At 37.8% G+C, this 18,999-nt stretch overlaps 1 protein-coding gene across 8 annotated transcripts in view; it reads left to right on the forward strand.

The window, feature by feature from the left end:
- The window catches only part of CPEB3 (cytoplasmic polyadenylation element binding protein 3), a 100,076-nt gene that overhangs the window by 56,853 nt on the left and 24,224 nt on the right, over positions 1-18,999 (forward strand). For 5 of the 8 annotated variants that reach the window (XM_087765852.1, XM_087765848.1, XM_087765846.1 and 2 more), the window contains exons 5-7: positions 3,238-3,261; positions 8,059-8,226; positions 10,065-10,154. In XM_087765852.1, coding sequence (XP_087621978.1) covers positions 3,238-3,261; positions 8,059-8,226; positions 10,065-10,154 — 282 coding nt within the window. The remainder of the gene's footprint in view (positions 1-3,237; positions 3,262-8,058; positions 8,227-10,064; positions 10,155-18,999) is intronic. The other 3 variants (XM_087765850.1, XM_087765847.1, XM_087765853.1) reach the window with 1 other exon arrangement.

The raw sequence follows: 18,999 nt of genomic DNA on the forward strand, positions 1-18,999 counted from the left end.
ACAACTGAGCAGTGCCTACTTGCAACAATTTCACGTTTTACATGGGAAAATGCGCTCATCACTTCTTAAAGCAGCTGTTTTCATTAATACTGTAATGTTTTATGAGGTACCTAGGAAAGAATCACTTTTGTGTTGAATTTTGAAACCTTTCAGGAGGTGGTTTTCTCTGCAAAATGATGATCATATTTGGCACCAAAACCAGTTTATGGGAGTGGCTTCATCAGTGGTGGGTACAATTTTGGGAGCTCCCAGTCTCTTTTCTTTTGTCTTCTGTTGGAATTGCCCAAGAGAGAAAGTAACTTCAGATATACAACACTGGTAATTTCATTGTTCATAATAGTACAATAATTTTCTTATTGGTTCCCAAATGTCTTCATTCAAGAATAATTTCTAAATTGTTTATTTTCTAAAATATTTACTCAGACTGGAGGTGTTACAAAATTTACCTGATGAACCATTCCTTCTATTAAATCTGTTGTGCTCTGAATTTTGACTTATGAACAAGATGGTTGTTTTTTATTAACTTATCTCAAATGACACATCCTTATTTTGCATCCTGTGTAAGCAACATAATAAATTGTGTGTTGACATTCTTAATAGCTGTCAGTTTGTTGGAAAAAGTAATGTTGTAAAAAGTAAAACACTGGATAGAATTGAGTTAATTTGCAAATTTTGTGTGTGTGTATTAAAAAAATATAATCAACAGTGGTGCAACTTCACCTTCTTTGAGTGTTTAAATATGATGCAATGTTTTTAAATTAGCAATAGCTGATTAGGCTGACTGTCTTCCTGTTTAAGTGGATTGCACAACTTTTTCCCTAGAATTTACAGGCAATTGTAAATATACCTTCACTAAAATTTTTTTATGGACTTAAAGATTATGTGTGTGAGTGCATATATAAGATAAAAGTAATGTTATGCAGTGCAGTATAACACAGAAGTGCTATAATACATGAATGACAATAAGTTATTCTAAAATTTACGGAAGTCTTGGTAGATTTCTATCTCTTCTCCCTAGTAACAAGCGATAGGACGAGAGGAAACGGCCTCAAGCTGCGCCAGGGGAAGTTTAGGCTGGATATTAGGAAAAACATCTTCACCGAAAGGGTAGTCAGACATTGGAACAGGCTGCCCAGGGCAGTGGTTGAGTCTCCGTCCCTGGAGGTATTTAAAAGATGGGTAGAGGTGGTGCTTGAGGACATGGTTTAGTGGTGGACTTGGCAGTGATAGGTTAACGGTTGGACTCGATGATCTTAAGGGTCTTTTCCAACCTTAACGATTCTATGATTCTATGATCATGTACATCATATCTTGTTCAGAGCCTAAATGTTTACATTAAGCATATAAAGCTTTCTTTTCTTAAAAAGAAACACGGAAGTCTCTTTCATCTCATACTAAAGTAATGCTTCTTTATTTAATTTTTAGATTGGTAGCATTCTGTTTGAGAAACCTCTTTCAAATAAATTACTCTCAGAATGTGTTGATAGCTATACCTTGATACGTGTTTATTTTTTGGTATATGGGCATTCAGCAAGACAAGGACTTGCTACATGAGGTCTGACAGTGATTCTTTGCCATCATAATAAGTAATGAAATATGGCTTTAGCGGTAAGTAGAAAGGGGGAGGATTAATTTTATTCTTGCTGTAAAGCCAACTCTAGTATTAATTCTCCCTATCTCTTGCTGTGCAAGGAGGAGAGCCTGTTTCCGAGCTTACCAACTACCTCACTGTGGCTGAATAGTTGCTTCACACAAACAACTTCTACTGTCTATGTTAAACATAAATTGTGAAGCAGTTCTTCATCACAGCCCTTGAAATTTTTTTAATCCCCCCTAATGAAACACTCAAGTAGTTGCTCTTTTGTGGCCTCATTGATGGCAGGATAAAAAGACATAGGTGTACAGTGTCCGAAACCGTGTTTCTTCAGAGCTTGAGGAAGAAGCTACTTGAGTAGAAGAGAGGTTACTAGTGTCTGTGCTGAAGGAGGTTCAGCCTTGCTCTGGGTAGCCCCTGAGGCCACTCAGAGGTGACAGCCAGGGGACCAGTCAGCAGATGAGTAGTTCTCCACTAGCCACAACTGATCTGTCATGTCATTGCGGGCCAAAGAAAAGCAGGTAGGGAAAGCTGAGGGGTATGGTGGGACACCTCAGGATGTGCATTTGAAGATGGAAATAGAAAAATGGGAAGAATGGAAGGTTTTATGGTAAAGGACACTTGGGATATAGAAGGAGGAGGGAGCAGGAATTAGATGAAGTAGGCTAAGGGGGAGTGTAGGGAGAGCAAAAGGAATCACACCTAAAACCTGGGCATGTAGGGCAGGACCAGAAGGCAGCGTGTTAGGTTTGGAAATGAGCTGGTGTTGGGAACGAGGAGGAACACAAACAGTGCTGCAGTGAAGAGAGAAAGAAACAAAACAAGGCTCTATTACCTATTGCCTAAGCTCACTTTCTGTTCAAAAATTCTACCTGATCCCTAGCCTTCCACACTTGATTACCTTGGAAGACCACAGGTATCTTTTGTGACAGATTGAAGTCCTTGTGTAGAAGACATTGTTTTCCAGATTGTTTTCTGGTATTCTAAAATTTCAGATCAAAAAAATGATGCTTTTTGCTTTTCCCATTATATTACGAAATACGCTTCTGCACTTGTACAACATTGTGGATTTTGCCATTGATGCATGTATCATTGAAATGCTGTATTAATTCTGGTAGTTGTAAAGACGTTTTGTCAGTCTTTTTATTCATCTGAACATACTGGCTCTTAGGCTCATATTGTTTTGGTAGGATTTTAGTATTTACAGATGGTTAATTATTTAAATTGAAACATAATCGGGAAAATATGTTCTCCACAACTAATTAATAAAATGCAGAATTAATTCTTTTAATTAGAATTACTGTTGATGATGTTTATTGCCTCTTAAAACCATAATCCTAAATTATTATTTTATAGTACTGTAAGTCTGATATGCCTGATTTTTTTAAATACCTTTGCTATGTAGAAAACTTGCACAGCAGGTATGTTCCTTCCCCCCCCCCCCCCCCCCCCCGGCTGTGTCATCTTCAAACTTTTTCTCTTGTCTTGGGTTGTTTGAATTTCCTCTTGCACTTTTTGAATGTCTTTTCCTTCTTTATGGTGGGAGGGGAAAAAGAGAAGAGGTAGAAGCTACATTTTCTTTGCTTTTGGAGCTAAATCTCATGACAGCTGTACCGACAATTTTCTTCTGTGTTTACATGCAGCCAGGAGCTATGGGCGGAGAAGAGGTAAAAGTATTTACTAAATGTTTTGTTTGCTGAATAGTGGAAGAAATAAATTTTTGATAAGATGTTACCAATTTTAACATTATTTGGTTGATCAATTGCTTTGTATAAATCAATCTCATATTCTTCATTTGCAAAACATCTCCCTTTTAATAGCAGCTTAAAGCAATGATGATCTTGAGCTGATAACTTCAAGTGTGTTGCTATTACTAGTGAACTGGAGGATGACTGAATGTAAAGACTCTTTCATGACGCATATTTATGACTTTAAATGCGTACTGTTCCGAAAAAAAGATTGTTTTCAGGTTTGGTGTTTTTGGTAGAAGTGCAATGTTTAACTAGTGCACTGAACGTTTCAAAAATACTTTTTTCTTAGATGAAATACCTTTAATTGAGTATTACACTTGAGTATTACATTGGATTGCCTTACGTAGAACACTGGGAATACCGATACTAATAACTGTCCTCAACAGTGAATATTGACAATAATAATAATAAAAAAAGATACAACATTTGAGCACATTTTAACTTTATTTCATCATAGGCAACCCTTAAAAAATAAAAGCAGACTGAAAACATTTTACAAATGTACAGCGCTGTGTATAAGTTTATTCTGAGGGATTAATGAACATGGACGATAGCAAGCTCTCAACCTACCAAGGAAGCTACTAATGTACCTTACATTTATGTACTGTGCTGTAGCTTACACAGACTGGTTTTTCTTGAGAAAACAACAGTGAAGATTGCAGCTTTTAACAATTTGAGTTGGGCAGTGCCATCTGCTTGGGGTACTTTGGCATTAAACTTAATTTTATCTTTTTTCATGTATGTTTTATGACAGCTATGCACGTGACCCCGCTTCCTTTTTAAAATGTAGAATTTGCATCACGTTTGTGAAGAAGCTTGGAGACAAACCTAGCCACGCAAGCAAGCCAATCGTGTATAAGTAACTTGTAGTTTGCACATATGTATAGACTGAGGTAGTAGGCTGTACAGGCTGTACTAACACAGTTTGTAATATAGAAATTGAGCTGATTTTGTTCAAAGCCGACTGGTTTTAGTGTTTATTTGATAGCTAAAACAAAAAGAAAAGATTTACGTTTTCCCCACAAACTTACCTTCCTATTTTTCCCCGCTTCCAGAGAACAGGCTATTGTTAACAGATGTTGAAAGCATCCTGATACTTACACTTTTTCAGTGCTCTCATGGTACTGAAACAAATAGGAAAGTATGCGGAGTATATAATACTGTATACTCTCTGTGAATGTGAACACCGTTTAATTTCATTTTAAGATTGTGGCAAGTATTTCCAGGTTGATCAAATGGCACCAAAGTAGGAAAAGAGGTGGGAATCAGTTGGACACTATTAACTTCTTGCAACTCATGTTCGCTTGTGGAAGCGAAATATAGTAATGTGGCAGTAATTGTGATGAACACAGTGTAGGCTGTTTTATACAAATTGTAGTGATGACAAAACAGGGCAAACAAGTTCTGAATGTGCTGGACTTACAGAATTTTTTTTTTTTTTTACTGTACCAAAAAGCATGTTTCACTCCATAAAAATTGTTTCCTATGTGAAATTCAGGCTTTTCTGTAGTAACAAGTAGATTTGTGTGTGTGTGCGTGTGTGTCTTGTCATTAACGTTAGGGATTTTGTGACTTGCCTTATTCATACAATATTAAAGTTTGTGATAGTCATGCTTTTTCATTACCTTGAATTTTATAATGTTGTTTTGAGCTTTCTTAACCTTAAGAAACATGAAATTCTACAATAGTCTGTTAAAAAATTATGCGGTGTTTATCAAATGTTCTCATATGTCCACCTCTATTATTGTTTTTACCATCTGCATTGTGGTAATACGCAGAGTATCCCGAGGTGAATCTGTGTAGCGACTCATTTCATGTTTATGATACTTGGATATTTTAATTAGTGTTTGATTCTGTCACTGTGATTAAGCATCTTCAGTGAGAAGAGATTTTGTCAGAAATTTCTTGGGGCTTGCCATAACCTATCAGTTCTCTACTTGATCCTCTGCTTTCTTTGAATAAAGAGGCAAGCATTTCTTCGTAGGTATCATGCTTAGAGCTGTTGAGTCACGTTCTTCTAGGTACCCTGTTTTTAACTTTTACAACCAGTTTTTCAGGTACAGATGTAAGCACAGCTATGGGAAATCAGCCCAAAATCTACTCTGCTACACTGACAACTCAGAGATGCCTGGGGAGGGGCGCAGGAGTATGGAAATAGGCCATTTAGTGATGCTTTCCCATAATACTCTCCCAGAGCTTTGCCTCTGGGGATTTCTTGAGGTGATGTCTCAATATTTATTGCTTCAGAATGGGTTTTTCTCCTGTTCTTGCTTATTCCCTTGTCTGAACCTACATAAACTTTTCAGCCGTATAAAAAGCCTGTGGCAAGCTGTTCCACAGTTTGACTTGCTTTCAGCCTTGCCACATGCTGATTGTGTTCAATGCACTTTAGTTTCCCCTTACTGGAAGAGAGAGTGAGCAATCATTTCCTATTCCCTTGTCTATATGCTTTCCATTATTTTAAATGTATACTTCATACATTTAACTCTATACTTCACTTAACTGTGAAGTTTTAGATCATCTTTTGCATTGACTTAAGATGAGTACAATGCTTGCAGACTGTCAAGCATCTGGCGTAAGAGGCGATATCTTGCTTTTTAAGCAAGTGCATTTTTATTATTTCCTTCAGAACTCAGCACTTATTCAACCTCCTCTGTAGACCTGTATTTTAGTTGAACACCTCATTCTAGTATCTATTAATTTGATATGTCAACTTCCACTAATGGCTCACATTTGTTTTTTTCATTTTTTTAGAGGAAGGTAGGTTGGGGGTGGAATTAAGATTATTTAGCTTCTTAGTAATGTCAGTCTCTTCTGGATATTTTCAAATTTCCTACTTGTCAATGGGTTTCCTGATTTGATATTTTTACACAATTTTAGCCTTCCTAATTATTATTTCTCTCATGCATGTGTTCTCTTTTATGCTGAAATGCATATGTTTATATATGTGCATGACCTGTTTGTCCATTAATGGAGTATTCCTCAATAGTCTTTCCTGGTTTATGCTCTAAACCCACCATTTCTGACAACCAGATATACTAGACTTTGAAGAGTAGCATCTCTAAATCCTTCTCTGATAGTGGCATTTACCCTGTTTTTTTATGTTGGTGCTTAAAAGCACGGTAGGATTTTTGCTTCAGTGGATTTTTGCATCTGTGATCTCTGCCAATGTTGTGCATTCAATGTATTCTTTCCAGTCAAGACTTTTCTAGTGCCTGGTGTTCATAAACCATCAGGCTGGTGTTCTGTGTCAGTCAGAACATCTTTCCTGGTTTTTGTTTGTTAGCTTGTTTTCCATATATAGGATTGCTGCTTCTTTTTGTAATCTCTCCTTTACTACTGGAGACACTATTACTGATATTTTCAGTGTATAAATTTTTCTGACTAGTGTCCCTCTGCATGTCTTTATTTTTCTCCTTGCCCCTGTTTTTATTTCCTGTACTTCCCTGTGCTGTTAATACCAGTATGGTATTAATTCTTCCTTAGGTCTTGCTGGAAGTCAGTTTCATGTGATCCATTACCTTTGAATTTAATTATGTGCCCTGCTATTTATATTTGTAATTAACCCACCTATACACTGTTTGTATCAATTAATTATAATTCCATCCCTGGGAGCAATCCTCCATGATATAAGGGGACAATTCGCCTTTTCAGAGCTGAGATGGGGGTCCCATTTATATATTTCTCTACATTGCAGGATTTATTTTTCAACTCAGGTATAGGGAATTATTAAATTCTAAAGTTGGCGGGTTCTACAGTGCTGCTTACATGCAGACTTTGAATATTTCTTTGCTTCATCTTCTGGGTTAATAAATCTGTTCTTAAGAAAATGTGTGTATACTTTGGCAGTAATAGCAACAAGTTAATTGCATCAGATGATCAAAAATAATTTCTTTACTGTTCATTAACAAACTGAATAGCAGCCACTTATGTTGCTTTTTGTTAATTCATTACTGAAAGAGTGTTTTAACACTGAGTAACAGCTTGACAGGCTCTCCTAGCTAACAACTTTTTTCATCAAGTGCAAGTTTTTTGCGTTTTACTTAATAAGATTTTAAAGATTTTTTTTTTTTCCTGTTAGCTAAGCTTCTTGCTTCACCTACATGTTTAATATGCACAATACAAAGCTTTTCTATGTTTATTTTGCTGTTTGCCCCCTTACTCAGACTGGGCCTCTGTTCACTCGAGAAGGAAGTGATGCAGCCCTTGTGGCTAGGACCCTGTAAAGCACTCTGAAGGAGATTGTCCTGCTCTGCAGTGCAATGGCTTGAGGGATCTGCTCTTTCAGATCCTTCCTGCAAGATCTATTATGGAAGATTTAAATCTCTAAGAATCGGTTTGAAATGTAAATCTTACAAAGGTTCTTTCTATAGCTATGACACACAATTTCATCAGATAACTTGTTGGTTTTCATTGCTAGCCATTTGCAAGGGTTGTTTTAAAGCCAAATTAGGTTTATTGTCTTGTAAGGATACTATAGTCTTGGAAAAATAGAAGGAATACTAATTTGCTATCATTTGGATACTGGATTTATGATCATTACTATTTGGATACTGATTTACTATCATTTGGATAACTGGAACACTTAGTTGGGCCTGTTAATGCAAATTCTGCTAAAGCAAAACAGTAAAAGGAAAATACAATGTTTTTTACTGAAAAATTTAATTCTCCAGGAAATAGCATTAACTATAGATACTACAAAATCTGTTACAGGTCGGTCTTCACTCTTTCCTTTTGAAGATGGCTTCCTAGACGACAGTCACGGTGATCAGTCTTTATCATCAGGTCTCAGCTCTCCAACACGCTGTCAGAATGGTGAAAGAGTGGAACGCTATTCTAGAAAGGTGTTTGTTGGAGGTCTTCCTCCTGACATTGATGAAGGTACTGTGAATAAGTTACATTGGTGAGATGTGGGAATTGGCTTTCATATAATTACTTTAAAGAGGTCAGATTTTCATAAAAATAAATGTATTTTCCCAGCTATGTTGCTTATAGTGCTTGTGGCATTATTTAAAACAAACACCACCACCCCCAACACCTGAGAATTTACTTGACGTTCTTTTGTACTGTAGATCAGACGAGATGGAGACAGAAACGCCTGCATAGCAGGTCTTCTAATCTGCAATAGCAGCATGTGTTCCCACGTATGTGAAGTGTGGAAGCTGAAAAAGGGAACTTAGTGGGTACTCCATAGTCTTTCCCTGTTCTTTTTAAAAGATCTGTTTGACTCTAAGGACTTTGTTAATACAGTCCTTACCAAAATAAATCGGGCTTTAATTAATCAGCTCTTAAATCGAGCACATATGCAGTGTTCAGTTGACAAATGTAGGGCAATTAATATGGTTACAAAATAATAATCAGCTTAGTAGGGATGATCAGGTTTTTTCCTCAATCAGTATCTGCTCTACTTGCGTGTGCCCCCACACACCTTGACTCCCAAACCAAAATTGTGAGAGTGTTTGGTGTATTTTTCATATTGTAGCGGGAATCCACCACTATCTAGCTTCAATTGGCATACATAGGGAATTTGAGGATGCCTTGTAATGAAAAGAGAGGGATCTCTGAATCTGATCTACTAACTTGAAGCCTAAACCACGTGTAATTTTAATAAAGTAGTAGTATGAGTTGCCAATCTATGGTCTACAAACAGCTCAAATGTAGCTCCCATGTCACATCATGAGTTGCAGGACTGTTTATACAGGGACTGCTGGGTAATCTGAATCCCCAGCTGTAAGAAGCCGCAGGCCAACAGGTACAACTGATGTGAATGTTGCTGGGTCACTCAGAATCAAAATATATGCCCAGCCTATCCTGCGAGGAAGTAACACGGCCACTTGGGAGCTGTTACCCTCTGCTCCACTAACACCTTTTTCCTTCAGGTCCTGAGTTATGTGATATGTGTTTTGTGGCTCTAGCTGCTTCAAAAATCGGATGTGCAGCTCATGGGGTCAGATAAACTGGACACATCTCAAACAGCAATCAGAAAACTGGAAAACCACTGCCTTTCTCTTCAAACTTTTCTCCTGATGGATTGTTGCTCTGATCTACCTAGCATCACATTAGACAATTTTAAACTAATTCTCTCTTTAAAGTACATAAACGCATTGAGAAAAAAGATTTTTTTTTTAAATAACTTTAAATACTTTTCTCTGAAGCGCTTGCATATAAAACAAAATTGTCCTGTAGCATAGTTTGAGATGTGTGTTCCACGGTGTTTCTAAATTGATGCTCAAAAAGCATATAAATAAACTGGTAACTCAAGGCAGATTTCCAGAAGGGACTGAGGAAGGTGAAATCCCCACAGTCGCATGACCTGATGCAGCCTGCTTTCTAGGGCATGCTACAAGGAGTGGCCGTGCTGACATATAGCTCCTCCACCAGTCCCATGTGCCTGCATCTGACCCTGCTTTGTGGCTATAATTAGAAATAGACCGCAGCTGAAGCATATTCACTTCTGATAGATCATGTTTGCATTTAATCCTGCTGCAAACTTGCATTAGCGGAATGTAAAGTTACTTTTTTAAGCAGCCATGTATAGTATAGAGGTGAAAGAATATTTAGGCATCCGCTATGTACATTATTGCAGTTTTCACTGTTCTTAATAGGTGTAGAAAATAGTCTCGTTTTGTTTTTGTTTTGTTTTTTTAAAGTAATAATTTTTACCTTGCCACTGTCAGTCTTCAGATTCTCTCTAAGGTGCCTCATTTGTTTTTTTGTAGATGAGATCACTGCCAGCTTTCGTAGGTTTGGACCTCTTGTGGTGGACTGGCCTCACAAAGCTGAAAGCAAGTCATATTTTCCACCTAAAGGTAATTAGTTTAAAATACATTTATGCAGGCTTTTCTGGTAAAAAGAAACTACATCTGCAATGTGGCAATCCATTATAAAGAAAAGATTTGACTCTTTATGACAAATTTTCTCTCTTTCAACAAGCATACTTTCAGCAGTTGATGGAAAAAACACAATTCGGTGACTGAAACGTGGTCCTGTGTGTGTACTTCTTCAGTAAGCCTGGAGTCCTTGAATCACGCTCTAATATATACTAGGCTTACTTTAGAAGGCAAGTTGCAGAAACTTCCTAGTGCTGATTCTGTTGCAGTTTGCATATTGTAGAAACTATAGGAATAATAGCTGGAATTCACTGGTGGGTTGGGTACACAGTATTTTGTAGAGAAGCATGAGTCTGCTTTGTGTGTTGTGACCCAAGGAGCGGTGATCCTGCTCAGAGCCACAGGGTCTGCATCGGGGCGCGCCGGGTGCTGAACTGCAGCAACGAGCTCTGCTAAGAGAGGGCAGGCTGGCATCACGCACCTCGGTCACAGAGCTGCTAGGTTGGAGCTGATGTGGTTCAGGATGGTTTAGAGCGCGTGCAGGTGGGGCAATTTCATATCTGTCAGCAAAACGCTATGCAGACCTGTTTTGGTTGAGAAAGAACAGTTTATGGGGAACCTGTTCGGAGCGTTAACCTGGCTAAATCACATTGCTCTTATTGTATCCTAGTCTCTCCTATGGGTTTGTATTATATTACATACATTCTATTCTCAGTCATGCGTGCCTCTTGCATATAGTTTGGGAGTTCACTCATGATCGGAAACAGTAACATGAAGTTATACACGGAATTTCTGATCTATATGTTAAGATTTTCTGTTCTCACTGACCCCAAAAGCTCTTAATTGCTCATTAAGGCCACTGATTATTTTGGCAGAACAATGGGCTGTTCTGTCAGTGAACTAGCTAATCCTACAACATTTTCATAGATATATTTTGACTGGAAAAAACACACAAATAAAAGCCAACTTAATTTATCTGGAAGCTTAAGTGCTGGAGGCAAGATAACTCTGTGATGAATGCTTGCCCTGTAAACAGTATTTGCAGCACTTAAAAACAGAACAAAATGCCATACATGCTCCCTTCTCCCTGTTCCATTCTCGCAACTCAGCCTTGCTGTCAGTAGTTATTATGCAACATCTGTAATTGAATTTGAAAAAAACAAAACAAACAAAAAAACCCCAAAACCAGCAACAAAACACCCCAAACCTCCAAACCCCCCATATATTCCTAAGGACAGTTAGTAAAATATATGCTTTTCCCTTTTTATTTTATTTTTAAAGGTTTTCAGGGTCTTTCTGGCTAGTGAATTCTGGTTGTACCTTCACTTACAAGTTTAAAAAAAAAAAAAAAAGTAATAAAACCAGCTTCTCCTTGTCCCTAATATCTCCTAGTACTCTCTGCTTTTTTCTTTTTTCTCCTTTTTCCTCTCCTTTTTCTCCTTTTTCCTCTCCTTTTTCTCCTTTTTCCTCTCCTTTTTCTCCTTTTTCCTCTCCTTTTTCTCCTTTTTCCTCTCCTTTTTCTCCTTTTTCCTTTTTTCTTTTTTTCTCTTTTTTCTTTTTTTTTTTTTCTTATTAATTCAATAAGTAACTATTCATGGTAGATCAACATGGGACTTCCAATTATGATTTTGTTCTGTATCTGACAGTGGACTAGTTATGCCTCGCCAAACTTGTAAAAATGTTTTTGAGTAAGATCTATTTTAGCAGAAGACAAGGGAATGCAGCCTCGCTTCTATTTTTGTCATGATTCTAATGTAGGAAACAGCTTTCAAAGCCCCTGCCAGTTGCCCTGAATGTCTGTCTGAAAGTGCTAAACAACAGTCAACCCCAACTGTTCCAGATTTATTTATAACTGACTTCTTAGTTATCAATCAGGGCTGCAGCATCATACGTCCCGCATTCCTGTCTTTGAGATTCACTTACAGTCATGTTAAGCTCGGTAGGTCAAGTGTACTTGACTTACTGTGATCCCTTATAGGCAGCATCTGCATAGAAGACAGAATGTTATTACCAGGAGTCAAAGGGTAAAGTTTGAATGTGTATCATAATTTTTTTCACAGCTTTTTGGTCTATTTTATATATAAAGAGTACTTCTTTTCTGAAGTTATTATGGAATCATTGAAAGAAGTACCACAATAAAATGTCTCCACTGCTGCTTTTTATTAGAAGTTCCTTTAGAACTAAAATGAAATCTTTTTTTTTTACTTTTTTACTTTTTATTTTAAGCCATTTTGATGCATTATCGGGCATTTCTTTAAAAAATTCAGTGAAATGAAGAGAGATATTTGAAAATCGTGCTTGGTACAGAATTCAGTGACATGACTTATTCAGCTGTCATACTCATGAATTCAAATGTTTTCTCCCTTCCTTTTTCTAGATATCTTCTCTTCCCTGTTGCATTGCTAGCCTGTAAATTCTCTGACATTTTGAATATGATTCTGTCAAATGGAAAATATGTCCAAAAAAAAAAAAAGACAAATTATAGAGGAGAGAATGAGTTGTTTTTTGTGTGCTAGCAATCTCAATGCAAAACAAGAAAAATGCATTGTTGGAATGCAGTGGGGATGATGTGGAGGCTAATCTTTGTTCACACATTAATAAAGCCTGACCTCGAAGGCTTCTCCCACCTACTTGAATGTGTCCCACTGGCAGTAAAATTGAACCCTGCTCTTTCTGAAAATATGCCATCACCTCCGGACAGACTTTAGCATCCTTTTGATGGATAGCCTTTTTCATTACTCCTTCGTGTCTGTAGGGTCAGACCAGTGGGCAGTGTCTGGACTTCTAACAAAGGTCAATATTTTTTTTGTTTGTTTGCCTTGATAAGCATTCAGTTAGAGGTTTGGAGCAGACGGCATCAGTAGTTGATGCCATGGGTCAGCACAGTCAGCTGAGTCTTACCCTGGGGCAGTTATAGCTCATGATTTTCTGTCTTCATAGTGACGTCCAGGTGATGACATCCCTCATGGCCCTGAGTGTATCAATAAAGACTTCCAGTATCTACTTACTGGTATAATTTATTGAATTTGTGGAATGTTTACTATGTTGGTGCAATATTCCTTGTAGTCGCACTATATTAGGAGCACTTTGTTGATATTCTTAGGGCTAGGAACAAAAGGCTGGAGGAACTATTCGCCATGGCTAATATCAAGCATGAAATCTGAAAGATTAAAATAAAATGTTGCTTACAATCTAGTGACCTCCACCCCACCACCACCCCACCCCGAGGGATTTATCTGGTTAGTTTAGTGGGCAGGTCAGGCCATAGATGTGTAGTCAGTTCTAGCAAGCCTTATTAACTAATTTATTAGTTGGTATGGTTGACTAGCTTAGGTGCCGTGGCATGTAAGCTGTTTTCAAGACTAGCGGAGATCCAGAAACATTCCTGCAGCGCTGAGCTTGAACAAAGAAGGTTTTCCTGCATGTGGCATCCTAAGCAGGATGGTGCCACCACAGGTCTGCTTAGACACATTACCTCAGATTTAGTGCTGGACCTGGTGGACATAAACTGGTTGTGTGTGAAATATGCTGAACTGCAGTCTCTAGCATGGTGAGTTACACAAGGCTTATTTCAGTGCAGTGCCAACATTATGATTTTAGACCTTGCACGATTGCAGATCAACCTGGATGTGTCTGCACCATATTCCTCAAGCACATCTATGCTATCTATATTATCCAGGTTTTTCTGTTTTCCCAGATTTTCTAGGGTTTTGTTACCCTTACTGAATCTTGCCTGACATCACAGAATACACCGTGAACATGTGTTTGGGAAAGTGATGTGGCTTGGTCAGTGGTTGAGTTTTGGTTATTATAATAACAAACCCCAAATCCACTGATAGATCCAATAGCCTTTACGGGATACACTGGTTGCCAGGGAGCTCAGTATTTAGGTTGTGGAGGGCAGAGGGACCGGTAGCACCCAGCTGTTTTGCCACTGAAAGTGTATATTATGCAGTTGGGCAAGAGAAGCCGATAACAGCTGACAATGCGTATAAGAGGTTGCTATTTCTAGTTCTGAGCATCTGTATTATTGCCTTCACATTTCTCTTTACCCCTCCTATGCATTGTAAGGCTTAGCACCATGTCTTTATGTTAGTGTCATCCATGAGGTGATTTTAATGCTTTGCTTCTGAATAACGCTAATTCATTCCCATTGCCTGAAAAGTCTTTGGATGACTTCCTTTGGCATCTGTTTGGATACGTTAGTAACGGAACTGGCAAAATTATAAATGCCATGTGTTGGTCTTGGGTAAGCAGATGCCCAGTTCGTAATGTGTTTACTTGGCTTTCACCACAGAGTTTTGGGAATTAAATGTGGTTTGTGGCTAAGTATTTTTTTAGTACCCCTATGAGATGTTGAGAAATAATGAAATATGCGCTAAAGAATGTTATCAAATGTAGTTACACACTACCATGACACAGTCTATTTCACTCTGGCAAAATCCAGATAATTCATATTTTATTGAAATATAAATTGATGGGTTTTTTACTTATTTGCTGGTCTGCTGAGTTAAGCAATGCTTAATGCTAACTACAGGAATTTTTTTTCCTTTTTTTATTCCACAGATGGTGCCAACTGTTTCAAAAACATTCTTTTAGGGTTTTTTTTAACAGATTGCTAGCTTTAAAACAACTTTCTAAAAAGTCTTTACTGATTTTTCTTTGTGATAACTATGATTTTTCTAGCAATCACTAAAAACTGCACAACGTATTATAAAATGACAAAAATTATGCAAAAGTCTTCCTTTGTTCCTTTTCATTTAGGAGGACTGATGTTTGGATAAAGATGAGATATAGAGTGAGAAAACGAAGCATGGCAGAGCCTGGAAATAGGATGGGTTTGGAACAGGAGGAATGCTTTGGCTTTACAGTTGATTTAGATGTGTGGTGCAGCAGTCTGATCCTCTTGTGTTTTCCCTGTTCTTCAGTTCATTATTCTGTTATTTGATAAAAATAAGCACACTTGTCCCTACTGCTCCACAGGGGACACTAAGGGTGAACAAGATCTCATGAAGAAGAAAATAGTGTATGCAAAGTTGCGCATAGTAACATTGTGAAGTGATTCTCATGCTTTAATTTAAAACAACTGGTGGGACAAACTGTATGAGCCTTTCTGATGATCTCCAAGGTAATGTTAGATGGGAACACTGTTGTTGGTAGGCTTCTGTCTGATCGTGATTTCGTGGATGAGGACTATTTGCATGGTTAATTCCATTGCCACTGCAGTGGCAATGGTAGCTTCTGCCAGAGGAACAAGAATGAATGGTTGCAAGGAGGAAGTATGGAGTCAGAATTCCAGTTTTATCAGCCATATTCACGAGAAGGTATCTGGTTTGTCTGAATACAGCAATCTATTGTACTGAAACTAATTGCTTTGGCTTAAATGATCTACCACCAAAGTCCAGCATAAAATGCCTAGTCAATTTTTATATTTTAAAAACTGAAGTCAGAGATCATAGTATTTGCTAGAATGGAAACTGACATTTCTTATCCAGAAACACATTGTATGGCAAGTAGTGATGCAAGATCTTTTTTAAACTTTGTTTATGTATGTTCCAACACACACATGCACAATATCAGTCTTTTACTCACTGATATCCGAGGCCACGTATAGAATTTGTAGTCCTCGTGTCTTCCCACAGCAGGGCAGCATAATCCCAAATCAAGGCAATTCACAAAATCTGTGGTAGGAAAATACAGTGCATGCTAATCTGCTCTTCTGTAGCTGTGTAATTTGTCTTTGTATAGAATTTTCTTTTAGGTTTTCAATGACCTTTTTTAAGCCTCCCTTTGTAAAGCTCTTCACACTATTTCCTGTCTTGTCCTAAATTTTTGAGGATTTTTGGTGGTGTACTGATAATGATGATTTTAAAATGTCTGTCTTTGAGACTGCTGTGCCAGTTATCAAGGAGCATTCAGGGAGCTTGCTTCATATAAGAGAATCTCTGTCCCTAAAACTATGTTACTTGCAATTTTTTTTTCTAGGGGTAAACAAGAACCTGATGAGGCAAAATATAAAAATATTTTTGAGCAATCAAGCCTAGGCAGAACAAATCTGATTCTGAAGTAGCTTTGCAGGATTATTCTCTCCCAGCTTCCATGTTGCTTTCAACAAACGCTATTTTCTTTCAGAATTGCTAGGCTGCAAGAGAAATTTTTTTTAACCCTGAAGAAACCACAATTTTTTAGCAAGCATTCATTGACCCTTCTTCAGTCAGCAACTTCTGATGCCTAAGGAATCACCAGGTCTCTTCAGAAGGGGCTCAGCATCCGTAGTCTCCACAGGATTTGGTAGTAAAGGTGTTTCTGTCAGTCTTATTAGTTGCTTATGACTACAGTAACCAAATAAGAAAATAAAGGCTATTTATTATGAGAAGAATATAATGATTGTAGCCAAGTATTCCTAATGTAGTTTAGCTTATTACTGAAAACCGTATTTTAAGAGCCAGGACTGTGCAAGTTTAGAAAGGATGGGTAGTGTAGAACTCAAGAATGAAATTTGGGTTTCTGGGTTCTAGTACAAAGTCATAAAGCAGAGTAAATCCAACCCCAGCAGCTTCTGTCTTCCTCATTAGTGTAAACCAAATGTTCCTATGAGAGAAAAATCTTATTTTTCAAAAACCAATGTTTCCCCTTCTGCCTGCTTCCCTCTCTTCTTTATTCTCCTTATGTGGTGTCAGAAAGCTTTTTCTAATCAAGACATGACAAATTTGGTGTAACGCCCACAATTACTGGATCGGCTCCTTTTCAGGACTGTTTCTGAGGTGGGGGGCGGGGCTGGGAGGGGCAGATGTTGGGCTGCAATTACTGATAGTGGCTCTCAATTATTATTCTGTAAGAGTCGATCTTGCAACAGCACATGCTTGATAACACCCTGTAAGACATTCTTCTAAGTGGAGTAGTCTCTTGTGAGATTTTATGTAATGGGACCAAATCAAATTATTTTCTGCCTATAACACAAAAGAAGGCTGTTGTCCAGATTTAGATCTCTGTCCTGTCAGTAAATTTATCCCTCATTTATGTTGTTTTTTTGGGTTTTTTTGTCATGTTCTCAAGAAATTGGGGTTGACTTTTGGTCTACAGGACACTTGTCTATGTGTAGAGCTCCCCCCCGCCCCCTTTTTTTTTTCTTTTTTTTTTCTTCCTCCAAAGACTTCAGAGTTCTTAAGATCTCTCTGATAGGCTGGAGTACATCCTCAACAGATTCTTGGTTGCTCACCAGTGTCCTGGCATTTTTGGTAGTTCTTTTGTTCAGATAAATAACATTTTTAGGATTAACAGTCAAATCACATTGGGTAATATGATGTCTGTGTACTGTAATATGTTGTATGTGTACAACAGACAAATAAGGGACTACCTTTTCTGGTTTTTGAAGAAGTAATATGCATTTGGGGCTAATGTGTCATACAGGAAATAAGTTCAGTAGCTCTCCATCACCTAGGTTCCTCTTTATTGCTTAAGCAGATTATTTAAGCAGGAAAAGTTCAGTTGCCTCAAAAGTGAGAGTTCAAGGGCTGTGATAGTCCTAGAGTAGCTTTTGCAGTGCATGTTGCTAACATGATAAATTTTACTGTCAGACTTACTTGTTATCCACATGAAAATGAAGATTTTAGTATTTGTATCGGAAGATGACTACAAGTCGATAGTTTTCATGGCTGCACTTCTAATTTGCTAGAGAAACAACTTGTTTTCATACTCTTCCTCACTAATGTGCTAGTCCCCAGAGTTTCCAGAAAAAAAAAAAAAAAAAGACAATCCTCTGTGATGTTTTCCATTTCAGCCTGGATGTGCATCTGTCAACCAGCCTCCTTCATATCTGAATCTACTGGGAAGTGTTTTATATATTCAGGGGGTTGACTGCAATTAACCATGTAACTTCATTTTACAGAATTAGTAATAAATTGCTAGAAGAGTTTTGTAGTCATAACTGTTCAGAGGCTGTTCAGAAGTTTTTGATAGAGGCAAAATACCTTTTTTACAACACAGAAGTCAATATGGAAGGTTGTTTTGCTGTATTCAAAACTGCATTAAATTCTAGACTTCTTCTGTCAGACTATGTGATTACTGGAAGAAGATGGGATGTCTCATAACTCGGTCAGCAGTCTTATGGCCGGTATCATCAAAAGGCCTTGAACTTCCCAGAGAAAAAATTCAGGTTTCTAAAAGACCTGATTGATTTGTTGGTAGCAATTAAAGGGGGCATACTTTGGAAGCCCATATCATGGACTGCAGTCTGTGTATCGCTTTTCTATTAAATTGTATCTGATGCCTCTCGGTTTTGCTTTGACTGATGGGCTAGGTTGTATGTTACCTGAGGAGAGCTACTTAGGCCACATCCGTTGCTTCCAGCAAAGCCAGTTTTGAAGTTCATACGCGTTGCATCTACACCTACCGGTAGGTTTTTTTCATAAGCCTTTTGACTCTTTAGGTAAAACTATAGGTCACGTGTTGGAGTTGCATAATTTTCTCTTTCCAGAACAAAGTTTTTCCATAAATCATCTAGATGTTTTTCTCTTGGTCATACGCCAAAGAGGCAGGCTGTTTTCTCTCACTCACTGCCAGGAAGGGTTAAGATTGCAATGGGATTTCTTATACTTTGCACAAACTATCTATTTTATTAGAGTACATTGAGTTAAGTCACAGTTGATATTTAAAGCTTGTCTCAAGGGGATTGCTGCTTCCAGAATCTGAAGAGCAGCTGGTTGGAGTCTGGTTCATGCATCCACTAATCACTACTCATCATCACAAACTTTCAATCAAATGCCCAGTTCAGTAGGTTCTGTTTAAATAGCAATTCTGAGCGTCCACTTTCTGGACCAATTGT

The sequence above is a fragment of the Nipponia nippon genome, unplaced genomic scaffold (assembly GCF_047370975.1).
Source record: "Nipponia nippon isolate SJK-2023a ecotype South Korea unplaced genomic scaffold, ASM4737097v1 scaffold_3, whole genome shotgun sequence".
In the NCBI taxonomy this organism is placed as follows: Eukaryota; Metazoa; Chordata; class Aves; order Pelecaniformes; family Threskiornithidae; genus Nipponia; species Nipponia nippon.